General features: G+C 47.8%; 1 protein-coding gene across 1 annotated transcript; it reads right to left on the reverse strand.

The window, feature by feature from the left end:
* Positions 1–277: 277 nt before the first annotated feature.
* On the reverse strand, positions 278–14,944 carry ZNF16 (zinc finger protein 16). Its single transcript, XM_069599517.1, is given in 4 exon segments — positions 278–2,379; positions 12,065–12,167; positions 12,169–12,270; positions 14,810–14,944. Coding segments are annotated over 4 exon segments (2,016 nt in total). The 5' UTR covers positions 14,861–14,944; the 3' UTR covers positions 278–619.
* Positions 14,945–18,541: the final 3,597 nt, after the last annotated feature.

The following is an 18,541-nucleotide window of genomic DNA, read 5'->3' on the forward strand; positions in this document are numbered from 1 at the left end:
TGCCTCATGTACAATTGTGCTGCAGCCTGAGTGGGGCCACAGGGCCTGGACCACCGCAGAGCAAGAACACATAACCACAGACTGAAGACGGACACCCTGGAAAGGGGGGAGCAGGGAGGGTCAAGTCCCATTACCAGGTAGGATGTGGGGGGGGGGGGGACGCGGGGTGACAGCAACCAGACCTGAAAACTCTCAACCTGACATGAAAACAGATACCAGCCACAACCAATGACAAAGGACTCAGTCCCTTGACTAGTGAGCACACCAAGGTCTGTGGTGGTCTCAAACCAAATGTCATTTACTTTCTTGGTTATGTTCCTTTACAGTAATAAACTCTATGGATGAGTGCACAGCCTCTATAATCCTTTCCCTTCTAACAAGCACAGCTGTCTCATAACAAACTGGAAAAACAAACAACAAAGAGAAATAGCTCACAGGAGACAAGGGTGATGGCAGGGGACTTGGGAGAAGGAGCAGGACCACAGGAGGGCCCCCAGTGTGTAGACGGTGGCCTCTGTGGACGGTGGCCTCATGGGTGGACAGAGTGAGCGAGAGCACCTCAAGTCTGGGGAGGGAGAGCGAGGCACAGCCAGGCGGTCAGGGTGAAGCGGCGAGGGGTTCACTCCCTGGTGTGGATCAACTGGTGCTTGGTCAACTTTGACCGCTGGCTGAAGGCTTTTCCACAAGCCGTGCAGTCGTAGGGCTTCACCCCAGTGTGGATCCGCTGGTGCTGGATGAGAACGGAGCACTGGCTGAAGGACTTCCCACACTCACTGCACTGATAGGGCCTCTCGCCCGTGTGGATGATCTGGTGCTGAATGAGGTGCGAGCTCTGCCTGAAGCCCTTCCCACATTCGACGCAGGTGTAGGGCTTCTCTCCAGTGTGGACCTTCTGGTGGTGGATGAGGTTGGAGCTCCGGTTGAAGGCTTTGCCACACTGGTTACACTTGTGGGGTTTCAACCCATTGTGGATCCTCTTATGCTGAATGAGAGTTGAGTTCTGGCTGAAAGTTTTCCCGCACTCAGTGCATTCATAGGGCTTCTCCCCCGTGTGGACCCGGTGGTGCAGGATGAGGTTGGAGCTGCGGCCAAAGGTCTTTCCACACTCGCGGCACTCGTAGGGCTTGTCGCCCGTGTGCACACCCTGGTGCTGCACGAGTGCGGAGCTGTGGCTGAAGGCCTTCCCGCAGACGCCGCACTCATACGGCTTCTCCCCCGTGTGGGTGATCTGGTGCTTTTGGAGCACCGAGCTGTACCTGAAGGCCTTGCCACACACAACACACACATGAGGCTTCTCCCCGGTGTGGATCCTCCAGTGCTGGATGAGGCTCGAGCTCTGGCTGAAGGCCTTCCCGCAGTCACTGCACTTGTAGGGCTTCTCGCCCGTGTGGACCCTGTGGTGTTTGATGAGGTTGGACACCCGGCTGAAGGGCTTGCCACACTCGCTACATGAGTAAGGCCTCTCCCCGGTATGGACCCTCTGGTGCTTCCTCACGTGTGAGCTCTGGCTGAAGGCCCTCCCACACTCAGTACACTCGAAGGGCTTCTCCCCTGTGTGGACCCTCTGGTGGTTGACGAGGTTGGAACTGCGCCTGAAGGCCTTCCCACAGGCATGACACACATACGGCTTCTCGCCAGAGTGGATTCTCTGGTGCTGGATGAGGTTGGAGCTGCGCCTGAAGGTCTTCCCGCACTCACTGCATTCGTAGGGCTTCTCACTCACATGGGACTTCTGGTGCTTTTTAAGGCTAGAGCTCTGGCAGAAGGCTTTCCCACACTCAGAACACACATGCAGCTTCTCCCCATGGTGGGTGAGCTGGTGCTGAAGGAAGCCTGTGTGTGTGCTGAAGAGCCTTCCACACTCGTTACAGATGAAGGACTTGTGTCCAGTGTGCACTGTCTGATGCTGTGTAAGATCAGGGTCTCCTTCAAAGGTTTTCCCACACTCGCTGCATATGAACGGGCTTTTGGCCACGTTAAGTCCTGTGCAGCTGGGCAGGTCCAGGCTGCAGGGCAGGCTCTGTACGCCACGTGGATGGGGCCTCTCCTCCGCAGGAGGCCCCTGACACTCCACTGGGCTTGGGCTCCGGCTGCAGCTGCTCTTGATGTCATCCCAGTCCACCTCTCTCTCTCCTGAGGGGCTCCTGAGAAGCATCTGTGCAAGAGTGAAGGCCCCCTCCTGGTGAGGATGGTGCATTTGCCTCTCATCCTCAGAGACCCCCCAGTCTCTTTCTTCTACACCACCACGGAGCACTCCAAGCTCAGGTGTCTGGGGAGCATCACTGCCAAAGCTGTCTGATATTTCTACATGTGATTCCAAGTCCTCAGAAACTTCTTCCTTCTGAACAAACTCCTGGCCCTTAGTCCTGGTGTCCCAGCCTGAAATGACAAACAGAAAGTCTCATGGTGCCACCTCCCCAATGGTCTTCATGCTCTCTCCTTCCCTTTAGCCTGTCTCAGCTGAAATACCTCACAGAAGAGGACTTCTCTGACCACTGTTCCCAACAGGGCTCCATATCCCAAGGCTGGGGCCATGCAGGGGTGCTGAGTGGGTAGGTGAAGGGCACCCCACAGTACTCTCAGCCTCTTTGGGCCTGTTGCCCTCTGACCTGCCCCTCGATTCAGGAATGATTTCCATTCCCCTACTGGAACTTCTAGACTCTCCCCCCACAACAGCATTTTGTCTCCCCACGTCACCTGGAGGCCTCTATTCTCCTCAACAAAGACCCAGCTGTGTTGTATGCTCAGCCTGACTGCCCTGCCAATGTGTCTGGTGGTGGCAGTTTGCATTCTGGTCACCTGACTCATGGCCCAGCTGGAAGGCCCTGCACAGTGTCTGTGCCAAGACCCCCTCGGTGGAGCTTGACCATGTGGCTGCACACAGAGGCAACCTGTTTCACCCTCCTGCTGACCGTCAGGCAGGCCTGTCATCACCTGCAGGTGGGCTTCCATCTTCTCCCAGGGCCCCAGCTGTGGGGCACCAGCGGGGCTCCCATGTGTGATAGGGGCACAGTGAGGGCTGCAGGGACAAACAGGGCGGTCACTGCAGGAAACAAGGGTCTGGACAGGGTGGCCCAGGGAGCCCCGCCCTCTCCTGGCTGCACAAGAAGGGACACAGCTTTTCCATGAAGGGTCAGGGAGGACCCATTCTGGGCTCTGCGGCTGCAGTCTCTGTCATAAGGTCTGCTCTGTTACAATCCTTAAAAAAGTGTGAACTGTTCTTTGCTTGCAGGTCATAAACAACTTGTGAGCTGGATCTGGCCTGTGGGGCAGGGCTCGCTGACCCAACTGAGACAAGGTCATTGGTGTGGCTCCTGAGGGAGTGGAAATGGAAACTGCTTTTGGGGCCAGAGAAACTATTGGCCTGGAAGGATTTTACTGAGATGGGAAACAAGAGTGAGTCCTATGGGTGAGGGTGATGGCATTCTTGATTTGCTAGACTGGATAAAATTCTCTGCAACATAAGAATTACTGGAAACAATAATGAAAGTTCTTTTTTTGAAAGGAAATATAAAATCAGAAATATGCTTTAAGAAAAATTTTCATTAAAAACACTGGGTTTAATGGTGAAGGAAAAGATGTGTAAACAAACGCATTTGTTTGCCACACTGCCCCCACAAGTGTGGCACCGACTGGCCCAGCCAGCACACAACAAACCTGTTAGACTTCCCAAGAGGAAACAATGGAGACCTGTATGATTAGCTGCTCCCAGGTTTGTGAAAAGTGCCCCATCGGAGCCATGTTCACAAGTCCTTGCATGGCTGTGGCTGTCAAGGGGCCCAGCAGAGACTCAGCAGCACCTGCCCCGCCACACAAGCCCCCGGCGGCACCGCAGCCTCGGACGGGGGCTCCACCCCTCTCCGTCCCCAGAGGGGCTCTGTTTTCATTTTACTGTTATGTGTATTGAGGTGAAGTTAACAAACAAAATAACTGTTTTAAATGAACACTTCAGTGGCATTTAGTACATTTACAATGTTGTGCAACCAAAATCTGTATCTTGTTCCAAGACATTTCATTTCCATCACCTCAAAGCCCCGGTGCATTAGTCCGTATCTCCTGGCCCCCAGCGCCTGGTGACCACCCACCTGCATTTTGTCTCCATGGATTTACCTCATTCCTGACCTTGCATGTGCATGAAATCATGACACACAACTTTTGATGTCTGGACTCTTCCTCTCAACCTAATGTTTCTGCAGGTCCAGTCACTGCAGCAGGTACCAGTGCTCCACTCCCTTCTGGCTGAATAATATTCCACGGTACAGACACAACACAGCTAGTTTCTGCATCCATCCACTGCGGGGCATCTGGGTTGCTTACACCTCTGGACTACTGTGAACAGTGCTATGAATATGACGTCCATGTACTTGATGAGTATTTGCCTTGAATTCTGTGGGTATGTATCCAGCAGTGGAATTACTGGGTAACACGGTAATGCCGGGGCTTCCCAGGTGGTGCTAGTGGTAAAGAACCCCCGCCTGCCAACGCAGGAGACATGTGTTCAATCTTTGGGTTGGGAGGATCCCCTGGAGGAGGGGATGGCAACCCACTCCAGTATTCCTGCCTGGATAATCCCACAGACAGAGGAGCCTGGTGGGCTACACTGCATAGAGTTGCAAAGAGTCAGACACACCTGAAGTGACTGAGCAGGCCCGCATGGTAACACTATGTTTAAACTTTGAGGAACTGCCACACTGTACTCCACCACGGCTATGCCATTCTACATTCCCACCATTGTTGGTGTATAGAAACACAACTGACTTTGTCTACTCACCTGTACTCTGCAATTCTGCTGAATTTATTAACTCTAGCAGGTTTCTAATGCATTCTTTGGGATTTCCTATTATATATATAGGATTGTGCCTTATACAAACAGAGGTAGTTTTCTTTCTTTCTTCCCAATTTGAATCCTTTTTTTTTTTTTTTTTCTGGCCTGATTGCTCTGGTTAGAACTTCCAAAACAGAACTGAAGAGCAGAGGTGAAAGCAGGCAAATTTTCCTGATTTATGGGGAAAACCTTTTAATATTTCACTAATGACATGATGTTAGCTGTGGGTTTTTCATGAATGCCCTTTATCATGTTGAGGAGGTTGCCTTGAATGGAGTTCTCAGTGTTTTCATTATGAAAATGAATTTGGTTTTGTCAAACATTTTTTTTTTGCATCAATTGAGATGATTATAGCTTTTCCCCTTCATTCGTTTAATGTGGTAAATGACACTGATTGGTTCTTATGTTGAACCACTCTTGTGTCCCTGGGTTACATCCCACTTGGTCATGGGATATAACACTTTTATTAACACTGCTGGATTCAGTTTGCTAGCATTTTGTTGAGGGTTTTGTATATACAGCCACAAAATGTCTTAATGTGTAATTTTCTTTTCCTGTGGTGTCTTTGATTATCCTTCCTCTTGTATAGTTTGCAAGCTTGACAAAACAGCATAAATCCTTCTTTAAATGTCTTGTGATGCCATTTGGCCCTGGTTTGTTAGTTTTAAAAGTTACAGATTCAATCTTTAATTGTTATAAGTGTGTTCTTACTTTCTACCTATTCTTGAGTCACTCTTGGTAATATGTCTCTTTTTTAGGAATTTAGCTCTTTCATGTAGGTTATCTAATTTGTTGGTGTGCAATGAAGGAAAGTTATGGCCAACCTAGATAGCATATTAAAAAGCAGAGACATTACTTTGCCAACAAAGATCCGTCTAATCAAGGCTATGGTTTTTCCAGTGGTCATGTATGGATGTGAAAGTTGGACTGTGAAGAAAGCTGAGTGCCGAGGAATTGATGCTTTTGAACTGTGGTGTTGGAGAAGACTCTTGAGAGTCCCTTGGACTGCAAGGAGATCCAACCAGTCCATTCTAAAGATCAGTCCTGGGTGTTCTTTGGAAGGAATGATGCTAAAGCTGAAACTCCAATACTTTGGCTACCTCATGCGAAGATTTGACTCATTGGAAAAGACTCTGATGCTGGGAGGGATTGGGGGCAGGAGGAGAAGGGGATGACAAAGGATGAGATGGCTGGATGGGATCACTGACTCGATGGACATGAGTTTGGGTAAACTCCGGGAGTTGGTGATGGACAGGGAGGCCTGGCATGCTGTGATTCATGGGGTTGCAAAGAGTTGGACATGACTGAGTGACTGGACTGAACTGCTTTTTACTCTTTTTCACTTTTGTATAGTTGGTAATAATGTCCCCATCCCATGTTCACTTGATTTTCAGTATGGTGTTTTTGTCATTTGTTAAATCATTTCAAAAAAACTTTTAAATACATTGATTCTCTTATTGCTTTTCCAGTCTCTATTTCTGCTCCAATGTTCATAATTTCCTTCCATCAGCTCTGGGTTTCATTTACTCTTCTCACAGACCCCTAGGATGTCAAGTCAGGTACTGCTGTTAAGACCTATCTATCCTCCTCCTAATATAGGCATTGACTGCTGTAAATTTCCACTCTGGGCTTCCCTGTATCCTGTGAGTTCTGGTAGTTTGTGGCTTTGTTTTCATTTGTCTGTATGTACGTTCTAACTTCCCTTGTGGTTTCTTCTTCGACCAACTGATTAAGAGTGTATGGTTTTACTTCAACATATTTGTGCATTTTCCAGTTTTCCTGCAGTTATTGCTTGGAGATGATACTTTATATTATTTCAACATTGATTGAGACTGGTTTTGTAGTCTAATATATGGTCTACATTGAAGAATGTTCCATATGCACTTAAGACTGTGTATCTGCTCCCTTGGGCAGAGGGTATATCTATGTCTATTAGATCTATTAATTATAGTATTGCTCAATTTCCCTGTTTCATTACTAAACTTCTGTTTAGATGTTTTTCTTAACTTTTGGAAGTGAGGTATTAAAGTCTCCAACTGCTACCGAAGCATCTCTTTCTTCGCTCAAATCTATGCATCTTTCATATGTTTTGGGGTTCTTTTTAGTGTTTACGTTTATCACTGCTCTATCTTCTTGATTAATTGACTTATCAATATATATCAAACTGTGATGCTGGAGAAGACTCTTGAGAGTCCCCTGGACAGCAACGACAACAAACCAGTCAATCCTAAAGGAAATCAACCCTGAACGTTCATTGGAAGGACTGATGCTGAAGCTGAAGCTCCAAAACTTTGGCCACCTGATGTGAAGACTCAACTCATTGAAAAGACCCTGATGCTGGGAAAGATTGAGGGCATGAAGAGAAGGGGACAACAGATTAGATGGTTGGAAAGCATCAACTCAGTAGACAGGAGTTTGAGCAAACTCTTGGAGATAGTAAAGGACAGGGAAGCCTGGTGGGCTGCAGTACATGGGGTCGCAAAAAGTCAGATATGACTAAGTGACTGAACAACAATCTTCCTGATTAATTAACTCGTTTATCAATATATAATATCCTTCTTTTCTCTTGTACAGTTGTTTGACATAGTTTACTTTGTCTGATATTAGTATAGTAACCCCAGGTCTCTTTTGTTACTATTTGCGTGGAACATATCTTTTTCATCTTTCACTTTAAGCTTATTTTTTCCTTTGGAAGCCTCCTGAAGTAAGCCTCCTGTAGACAGTATACAGTTGGGTCATACTTTTTTAAATCCATTCTGTCCGTATTTGCCGGTTGACATATCTGCCTGTTGACATGAGTTTAAACCATTAACATTTAATTACTGACAAAGAAGGACTTACTTCTACCACTTTGCTTGTTGAATCTTTTCAATGTCTTTGACCTTTGTGTTCCTCATTTGATCTATTACTATCTTCCTTTGTGTTCAGTTTATTTTTTGCAGCATACCATTTGATTTTCTTCTTTATTCCTTTTGTGTATATTTTAAAGATACTTTCTTAGTTGTATCATGGCGATTATAATTAATACTCTAACATCCTAAAACAATCTAATCTGGCCCTCTCCCTTCAGCTTTTTTGGTCCCCTGCCCCATCTTTATTGAAATAAATTGCCATAGAACATCATGTAAGTTGTTATCTTTTTTTTTTAATAAAGAAATGTATTTATTTTTGGCTGTGCTGGGTCTTCACTGCTTTGCATCATCTTTCTTTAGTTGCAGGGGTAGGGGGTGCACTACTCTTTAGGTGCAGTGAACAGGCTTCTCATTGCAGTGGCTTCTCTTGTTGCAAAGTATGGGCTCTAGGGGCACACGGGCCTCAGTGGTTACAGCTCACGGGTTCTGGGGCACTGGCACAGCAGCTGTGGTACACAGGCTTAGCTGCATTGTGGCACGTGGGATCCTCCTGCAGCAGGGATTAAATCTGTGTACCCGGAATTGGCAGGTGGATTCTTAACTTCTGGACCACGAGGAAAGTCCATCATATTAAGTTTAAAGTGCACAATGGGATGAATTGATACACATATATATGCAAATGATGACCACCATAACTGACATATCCATCACCTTGCACAGTAACCACTGTGTGTGTGTGTGTGTGTGTGTGGTGAGAACTTTCAAGATCAACTCTCCTGGCAGTTGACAAGTACACTATACATTATGAACTATAGTCACCATGCTGTATGTTAAATCCTCAGAATAAAGCCACCAAGTTTGAACTGTTAACCAAAGTAGCCACAGTATCATAAAGAAACTCCACTCCTCTACAGATATGTTGCTACCTTTATGTTGTTGCAGTCACAAATGTATCCTTACATGTTATATGTTCAGTAGTATAGGTTTATGATCATTTCACACATTTGTCTTTTAAATCATAAGTGAGGTTATAAACCAATACAACAATACTAGCTTTTATCCTTACCTATGTGGTTAATTCTATCAGAGATCTTTGGTTCCCTGTGTAGCTTTGAGCTCCTGCCTAATACCCTTTCCTCTTAGCCTGTAACACTTCCTCTGACACTTCTCACAGGGCACGTCTGTTGGTGATAAACACCCTGAACTTTTGTTTATCCAAGAATACCTTGTCTTTATTCTGAAAGATAATTTTGGCAGATGTAGAATTCTTAGTTGGCAGTTTCATTCTCTAAGCAGTTTAAATGTCATCCCACTGCCTTCCAACCTCCAAGGGCTGATGAGAAACCAGCTGTTCATCTTATTGCGGATACCTTATATAAGATGGTTTGCTTCTCTTGTTGATTTCAAGATTCAATCTTCCAACAGTTTGATTATAATGAGTCCTAGTGTGGATCTCTTTGACTCTGTCCTACTGGGAGCTTGCTGAGCTTTCTAGACATGTAGGTGCAAAGCTTTTTTGCATCTTTCATCAAATTTAACACGTTTTCCACCCCTTTCTGTCTTTCTCCCCTCTTTCTTGGATTCCCATGTGTGTCCCACTGAGAGGGTAACAGGCAGGAAGGCTAGGGGCCCCAAGAGAGGAAATAGGCTGCAGGTGTCAGACATTGTTTCTCTCTCTCTTAATCAGCAGGAGGAAACAAACCACAATTGTCAGATTTTTTTCCCTTCTCTATACAAAATTAAAAGGAAGTTTCTTTTAAAATTCTGTGTTGCCATAATGACACCTGGTTCCACCTGAACTTAACTTTTCTCAAACCTGAGCTAACCAATGAGTTTTTCTTATGGAAATGTTTTTCTTAAGCTATGTTAATGAACTATGTATTTATCTTAGACTCTATCTTTCTTCAAGTCGGTTCCACCTAAGACTTAGAACTGATAATGGCTCAACAAACCAGTATGTTTTACTCACGGAAATGTTCTCTTAAGCTATGTGAATGAGACTATGTATTTGCTTGGAAATATGCCTTTCTTCAAGATTCATGTCAATTGTTGTATGGCCCGAGATGACTCACCTTGTGCCAATGTTATCTCAAAACGTATGTTGTGGGTGAGGGGCCTGGTGCCACTCTTGAGTTTTGAGACATTTCCTTTTAGCAACTTGCTAATAGGTATATAACTTCTTGCTAAAACCTAGCAAGGGAGCACTTTTTCTGCCCCCTTCTGATGTCTATGTCAGAAGCCTTCTCTATCTCTTTTATACTTTAATAAATCTTTATTACACAAAAGCTCTGAGCAGTCAAGCCTTGTCACTGACCGCAGATTGAATTCCTCTCCTCCAAAGGACAAGAATCCCAGCATCTTTCACGGCTCAGCAACAGCCTTTCACCATGAGTCTGTTAGGCTCTGTTCACTTTTCTTCAACCTTTTCTCTTTCTGCTACTCAGACTGGATAACTTCAAGTTCACCAATTCTATAGCCTGCTCACACCTGCTATTGAAATCCTCCGGAAAACTCTTCACTTCAGTTTCTTTAGCTCTCCCTCTAGGACTTCTTTATTTTGACTGCACCACGAGGTTTGTGAGATCTCAGTTCCCTGGCCAGGGATCGACCCTGTGCTCCATGCAGTGCCAAGCAGGGCCTTAACCCCTGGAGCACCAGGAAGTCCCAGCTCTAGGACTTCCACTCTGTTTCTTTTTATAATAAATAAAATGTGAATTGTATATTTACAACTATCTCTACTGACTTTTTCAGTTTGTTCGTGCATAGATTTTAGTTCCCTGTCCATGGTTTCTTTCAGATCTTTGAGCACATTTAAGACAGCTTATTTATAATCTGTTAAGTATCTGCGCTTTTTCAGGGACACTTCTGTCAATTAATTATTTGACATAAGCAGCTGTATTTTCTGCTTATGTGTATTCTTTATGATTTTTTTGTTAAAAACTGGACATTTGAGAATATTTACTGTGCTCCGCTGGGAAACTACTTTAGCACTAATTATTACTCTCTGTGGCTCCTGCTTCCACAGATCACAGAGATCAGCTGGAGGTGACACTACAATCTTTATAGGTCTTTTCTGGGTATACCTTCTATCCTGGGTCTGTACATGGCTTTCTAAATTCCCTGACATACGAGGGTGCTTTTGAATGTCCTCATTTCTCTGCCCTTCCCTCCTGGGCTTTAGGAAGTTGACTGTACTATTAAGTGATGTCCCAAGTGCCTAAGGGAGTTCAGTTCATGTTTCTGTGTTTTGAGCCCAGCACTTTCCACCAAGTAATTCTGAGTTAGGCAACACAGAGACAAACAGTTGGATTCAATTCTTTTTCCAGCCCCACATAGGGAAGAACAAAGTGATTTCTGAATAAGTTCTGCTCTGCTCCCTCTGGGTCCCACACTAGGAACACAGGATGCTCACTTTCAATATGATGCTGAACCAGGAAGTATCTGCGAAGCTTTCATTTTTAAGTTGCCTTTTTCTTGATTCAGCATTTGCTTGGTTGCTGTAAACCTGTTTTCTAGATTTCTGACTACGTTGGCCCTGATAGCTTCTACTTGTTTTTGTTTGTGAAGAAATGGGTGTTTGGAGCTGCCTATTCCACTATTTTGCTCTATAGTGGCTTTTAAAACATGAGCTACCATCCACCTGTGTTTTCCCTGGAGCAAGGGTCTTGATATAACTCGCCATTCTCTGCCTGGCACACCGTTGGTCATCTGGCAGCAAGTTTTTCCCTCAGAGCCACTTCTTGGCCCCATCATGCCTCTCATCCTCTACCCATCTCATCCTTCCAACACACCTATGACCATCTCTGCCCCTAGCCCAACCTTCTCTGGCCACACAGAGTCTGCCCAGGATATTCTGCCCACATGTCCTCAGTATAATACTTCCCATGTAGGTGTATTCTTGTAAAACAGCCATCATCAGATCCAAGCAAGGAGAGCTAACAGTGCGTAATCCCTGATCCCTGCTGAAAGGGCCACAGAGGAGGCAACTTGGTGAGGTGTCTTCAGGAAGGACTGTCTGGTATCTAACAGGGATGGGAGCAGCTGGGCAGTGTGAACGCAGCCAGGAGGGAACAGGGCCAAGGCCTGGATTAGGGCAGAGACCTCAGGGCAGGCCTACCACCAGTCTGGCGAGGAAGTTAGGCAGGGCTCAGCTGATGATCATCATGTCACACCCTCTGTTTCAGGTGAAGAAACCAGAGTCCCGCTCAGGGCACCAGGGCAGCCAGGTGCCAGGCCAACTTCCTCTCTGACCTCCAGCCTTGGCCCTGCAAGTCCACAAGGCGCTCTGCCCCAAACGCTGACAGGACACCTCCAGAGGTAAGTGCAGGGGAATGTAGACCAAGTCTCCCCAGAACAAGGGCATCAATGGGGAACGCACACCCAGTACCTGGCTGCTGATGGGGAGGGGAGGTGGCTCCTGGCTCAGCGTCACCACAACAGAGGGAAACATGAAGTGCAGATCCAGCGTGGGTCTCAGCAGGAGCATCACTCCACACAGGCCTGGGCTCTAGGGGTCCAAGGGGATGGTCCAGGAACTGAGAGCTCCACTGCTGCCTCTTTAGAGCATACTCTGAAGCTGGGCATGGCTGGGACCTGGAGACCAGCAAGGACACAGGTGAATGTGCACAGGGGCTAACTCCAGGGATTCACTGGCACACCAAGCAGGGGTCACTTCCTCCACCCCTCACCCTGAGACCTCAGGAAGGCCTGATGATTGATACCACATTCTCTGATCCTGGAACCAATGGAGGTCAGCCAGCCAAGGAGACACAGACTCACAAGCCAGGGTCACAGGTGGGAAGGAATGAGATACTGACCACAGAGCAAGGTGACCCACAGTGCCTGTGAGCACATCTGGAAGGGCCCAAGACTGCCATGGTAAGAGAAAGCAGCTCTCATGGCACCTGCATCTGCTGTGGGCCACCCTGGTCCTGACACAGTGCCCTGAAAGAGGACCAACTGACCTTCCCAGGAAGCAGCAGCTTCAGAGGCCGGGCTGCCAGGGGAGCCTCAGCACGGACATGCGCGGAGTCATCACAGTGCCACTCTACTGACCAGCTTGAGCTCTGCTGCCCAGCAGCACCCACAGTGGTTGTCCCCATCCCACCCTCCTGGGCTGCCCTCCCACTGCACCAGTGGCTGGCTCCCTCCCAGACTCCTCCTTAGGTCCCTCTTCACGCTGGTGTCCCAGGATTCACTTCTGCATCCACATCAAATTCCCTGGCTAATCTTTCCAGTCCTGAGGTACCAATATCCTTTACCCCATGAAGACGTTGAAGACTGGGCTTATCTCCAGCTCTAACTGGTATCTCCAAGTAGGGAGGCCTGCCCAATCAGGCACAGGATGGGACCCCATATGGACAAGTTACTGATTTTCTCCCCCTCCCTACTACCCTGCCTCTGAGCAAATGCACCATGCCCTGACCAGCATCCCACCTAGGAGGGGGCAACATCCCTCGGCCCCTGACTCACACCGCACCATGAGCAGGCACCACTGACCCCTCTGTCCTTCAGTAATGAAGACGAGGCAGGAAATGTTGGCAGACACTGCCTCCCAACCCTTGGACTGACTTTCTTCTCTTGGACTCATGCTTTCAGTGTTTCCAAAACACCCACTATATGTCAAGGTATTCTGAGGACAGTGTGACCACCACCCTCACGGATTTCAGTGGGGAGACAGATAACAGCAAATGCATCAGTGAGACGGGCAGGTGCGCTGGGCAGAGAAGGGGCAGAGCCTGGGGCAGGTGGGCATTTAAACCAGGTCCTGGCTGGAAAGGCAGAAGGCGGCAGGGGTGAGACAGGACAGAGGTGTGAACGCACCTCAGAGGCAGTTCCTGGGGGAGGCGGGGGTGCACAGACTGGACGAGGCTTTGACTACCTGAGGAAAGTGAGGCACCAGCAGCATTTCTCCACTGGGAGGCAGAATTAATGAAACATTTCAGGAAGATTCACCTGGCGTGGCCGCTTGGAGAGACAGTGCACAAGCAGGGAAAACACTGACTCAAGGCACTCATCCATGCAGCAATAGAACAGAGCAGGGGGAACTTTCACTCTCTCTCTCCCATGGGAGAGTCCATCCTTTGTAGTATTTATTCAGTTCATTTTAAAGTCTTGAGGTTATCATCACTGCCTCTGAACAGGGGCACAGTCACATAGCTCAAAATTCAAAAGGTTAAAGAGACCATAAGGTGAAACATCCCCCAGCCTGCCACAGTGCCCATTCCCAGTTTCCAAGATGCCCATCCTGGTTACTCTAAGCTTACACAAGCAAACATGAGTATGTTTTCTTTGTCTTTTTATTATAAATTACACCAAACTATGTCATTTTACATCTTGTTCTTCCCACTTTAGTAGTTGTGGGATCCTGTCCGGGAGGTAGCAGGATGCTCCTCCCCATCCATGTCCACATCCTAATCCCCGGGACCTACACTACACAACAAGAGAGATTTTGCCGAGGAAATTAAGGCTACAGGCCCGAATTACCTGGTGGACCCAATCTAATCACGCGAGCCATTGCTGACTCGGATGCATGGATCGTGCGCAAGAAGTGGGGTCTCCAGGAGATAAGGACAGTCAGCAAGGAAAAAGCAACCTCAGGAGTTGGATTCTACCAATGAGCTTGGAAGCAGATATTCTCCTGGCTAACGGCTCACCTGGTGCTAAGCAAATACACAACTGTGAGAATTACCAGCCACTACTCCACGACAGACAGCCCCAGGATGGGCCTGACCCATCCTCAGTCCCACTCCCCTGGGGGAGAATAAATCCGTCCCCGTTCCGTGAGCCCCCTCTCCACCCGGAGGGCGAATCCACCACCGACTGTGCCTTCAGGCAGAATCGGGCGCCAAGCGGCAACCCCATTCATTTCTCCCCCGGCTCCGGACAGCTCTAACGTTTGCACCAATTCCGGAGGCCCTTCCTCCGCCCCAACCACACGCGACAGAACACTATTCGCGCACACCTGCCGGTCGCTCTGCGGCTGCCTCGCCGAGCGGTCCCGCCGCCCGGCTCCAGAGCAGGGAGTGCTCGGCTCTGTCGCACAGCGTCCACAGGGCGCCCCTCACACGCCCTCCCGTCAGGGGCCCTCCGAGACTGCAAGCCGCCCACGATTCCACGGCCCCACGCGCACCCGAGACAGGCCTCCCGCGGCCAGCACCCACCGCCGGTGCATCGGAGTCATAGGGAGCGCGATCAGCAACGCGAAAACGCCACCACGCGAACAGCCGCCGCCTAGAGCTGCTCGGGGAAGAGCGCAACGAAGAGATAACCGAGCTGCTCGGCCTCGAGGCTGTGCTTCGGAAGTCCCGCCTCGACTTCCGGCCTGCGGACCCGCCTAGCCCCGCCCAATGTGGCTGCTCTAGGCTGAGGGAGGAGAAGCGACTCGGCGGCTCCACTCCTGACCCGGGACCAGCCCTCCCCATGCCTCCGCGAGGTGCTGGGAACCCTGGGAGCCCCGCGGATCAGTGGGTAGGTGCAACAAGCCATTATGAATGCAGGAAGGACCAGGGACTTAGATACACAGGTACCTGCAATCAAAACAGGTTTTGGTTGATAAAAACATGATGCTGCATGAGGAGGAACAATCCCTCCATCAGTAAATGAGTGCCTAGGTGTCAAAAGGCTCACTAGTTATATAGATAATACACATTTTGTGGGCCTACCCATGGAACATCTACATATATTGACCATACAGTTAGACCTTGATGACAAAAGATGCCAAGTGCAGATTTGTAGATGACAACACAAAGAATACAAATATTTTAAAGTATGCCTTTTAAACTATCAAGATTAGACTAGATATGTAATAAAAAGTTGACTCCCCAAACTCTAACTGTTGGAGTTTATGAAACACTGTCTACAAAACCTTTGGATGAAAAGTGATACCAGCTGGAAAATTACAGACTATTTATAAAGCAATGAAAGCAAAACACTTTATTCCACATCTATAGAACTCAGTGTAAAGTATAAAATATAAAATATCCACTGAGTATTTTCCAGACAAAAATATATAAATATATCACCTTAAATACTTTTTCTTTATTAAAGAAGGTGAAAGGATTTATCTTAAAACTTAGAAAAAGGAACATTTCTCTGCATTGGCAATAAGCAATCAGAAAATGTAACAAAAAATGAAATCTCTTCTACAGACAGCAAGACACTCTGAAATACTGGGGAATTAACAAAGAGCACTCAAGACACTCAAAGAGCACTCAGAGACTCAGGGTTGGACATTGCTCAAATGGAACTTAATACGTGGCAACAGTAGCTCCACCATAAATGGCAAGAGAGCGGGTTGTTCATCAGAAAGTGTTGAGAAAACGGCCTCCCTCAATGGAGAAAAGCAAAAGCAGACCCTGACCTAACAACACACACAGTGGTGGTCTCTAAATGAGCTACAAACCTACAAATGGACAGCAAGGAATGAGTGAAATACAAAGGAAATATTTTTCAGACCCTAGGATGGAAGGGATGCTGTGAAACCACTTCATATGACTGGGCTGGAAATGCTAGGACCCTAGGTAATGCTGGTCAGCACTTGAAGTTCAAATATTCTTCTCTTATGTAAAGTCACAAGTCTGTATGGCAATTTCCCCTAGACAGTAATCAGAGACCTGGGTTCCCCACCTGAGGATTTTCCACTGGCTAATTCAGAGGGAAGAGAACGGGTAACAGGGATAACGAGCTGCTTCTCCACTCTTCCTATGTAGTCCCCGCTGCAGCAAGATGTAGCCCCTGCCAAGAGGCTACAAACCAAGTCCCATCCAGTCCCTGAAGCAGCTCAGCTGAATCCCTCTGGACAAGGTGCAGCTTCTCCACCAGGTCCTTGAACTAAAGGTGACCTGGCCTGTGCCTTACGCCCAACTTGCAGTATGGAGAAGGAGGAGGATGGCAAACAGCAGCATCCAAGCTGCCTGCCGTGTCCAAGGGTTAGTCTGTTGTGGGGCTGCTGTGCATATGGTGTGGATACTTTAAATGCAATGATTGCACACACTTAAGTGAGCTGAGCCATTGTCTCTGTGCAGGGTGTGCAGCGTCCCCTGTGGGCAACTTTACATGAGTGCTGGAGGCCCTCTCCTGGTGGGGAGGCATCCCCGGGACAGCACCCAGTACCCATACTCAGCTCCAGGAGGAGAGCTATGGACCCTGTGCCTCACCAGGTCTGACTTGGCTCTCCAGCACCTTCACTGTCCATGACCTATCCTCATACCCACCTGAGAAGTGAGGCAAGAGGCTGCGCTGATCAGGACTGCCCAGATGTAGAGGGGCCACTGATTGGCAGTTGGGAACTAGGTTAGCTTCCATTTAGTTCCACATGCAAAGGTCCCATCTAGTCATGGGTTAAAGCCCTGGGTCCCCTGTCTTGTGTTCATTGCTTTCTACGTGCCTGCTCTCCTCCTGTCTCTCTCCAGCTCATGGTACCCTGAGACCATCTGCAGTGCTGGGCTTGCTGACCACACAGGCACAAGTCACAGGCCACAGGCAGTGGGAAACTCCCTGCCAAGCTGTGCTCTCCTCCCCCTGTGCCTATATCTGTCTTCCTGAAGCCTGAGTCTCTCTAGGGGGGCTCTGCTGAAAGTGGCAAGAAGGAACCAATCCTCACCAACAGTCCAAACAATTCTGAACCAACTTCTCTAGGGTGATGGTTATAGTCGTAACTAGTCTACTCCTAATGTATCTCAAGCAAGGGTCATATCAAATGTTGTGCCATACATAGCAAGGGTCACCAGCTTCCACCTGTAACACCTCTGCCCTCACTTCAGTTCAGATCAGTTCAGTCGCTCAGTCATGTCCAATTCTTTGCAACCCCATGGACTGCAGCATACCAATCATCTCTGTCCATCACCAACTCCTGGAGCTTACTCAGACTCATGTCCATGGAGTCAGTGATGCCATCCAACCATCTCATCTTCTGTCATCTTCTTCTCCTCCTGCCTTCAATCTTTTCTAGCATCAGGGTCTTTTCCAATGAGTCAGTTCTTCGCATCATGTGGCCAAAGTACTGGAGCTTCAGCTTCAGCATCAGTCCTTCCAGTGAATATTCAGGACTGATTTCCTTTAAGATTGACTACCCTCACTGCCTGACTATTAAGCCAACTGCACATGGGGTAGGTTCTGTTTCAGCACCAACCTACTCTCTGGTATCAAGTACTGGATTAGTTAGAATAAAGTTCAACTGATGTAAAGTGGCTTCAGTGCAGCAGAGGGCTGTTTGTGCCTTTTCAGGGCTGTATGCCTGAAGAGGGAGGAGCATGGGCCCCACCCTGCCCAGAGCTCAGTCACTATTTCAGCCAGTAGGAACAGGACAAGGTGAGACCCTGAAGATGCACAGGTCCCTTCAGCCTGTGGACCACATGACACATCTCACAGCATCGCCCTTGGAAACATCACCTTTGCTTGGATGGGCAAGTGTCAGGTAAAATTCCACTCTGAAAAGGACAAGGAGAATGAAAACACAGTGAGGAAGATGAACAGGCTCTCCACATCCACCACAGGGAAAATAACATGGTCCACACAAAGCCAGGCAGCAGCAACAGGAAACAGAAGATGAAAAACATAGATATCCAAGACAAAACCCACAAAAATGTGCCCAGCGAAAGGACATTTGAATAGACCGTGGCTGATACTAAGATAAAAGGTAAAGGTCTATGGACTGAGTCAGCACTTTTGTTCAGCAATTGATAACCATCATTATCTCTGTGTATTAATTACAGTTTTAAGAAATGTCAAAGCTATTTGTGGTAAAGTGTGCTTAGGAAGAGTATCACCAAGAGGTGGACTTTCCTACTAGCTTTTCAAAATTCTCCAATGAATAAAGACCAATACAACCTCTAGATATACAAGAGCCTGGGAGATAAGGCCT

Source organism: Ovis canadensis, chromosome 9 (assembly GCF_042477335.2).
Source record: "Ovis canadensis isolate MfBH-ARS-UI-01 breed Bighorn chromosome 9, ARS-UI_OviCan_v2, whole genome shotgun sequence".
NCBI classification, from domain to species: domain Eukaryota; kingdom Metazoa; phylum Chordata; class Mammalia; order Artiodactyla; family Bovidae; genus Ovis; species Ovis canadensis.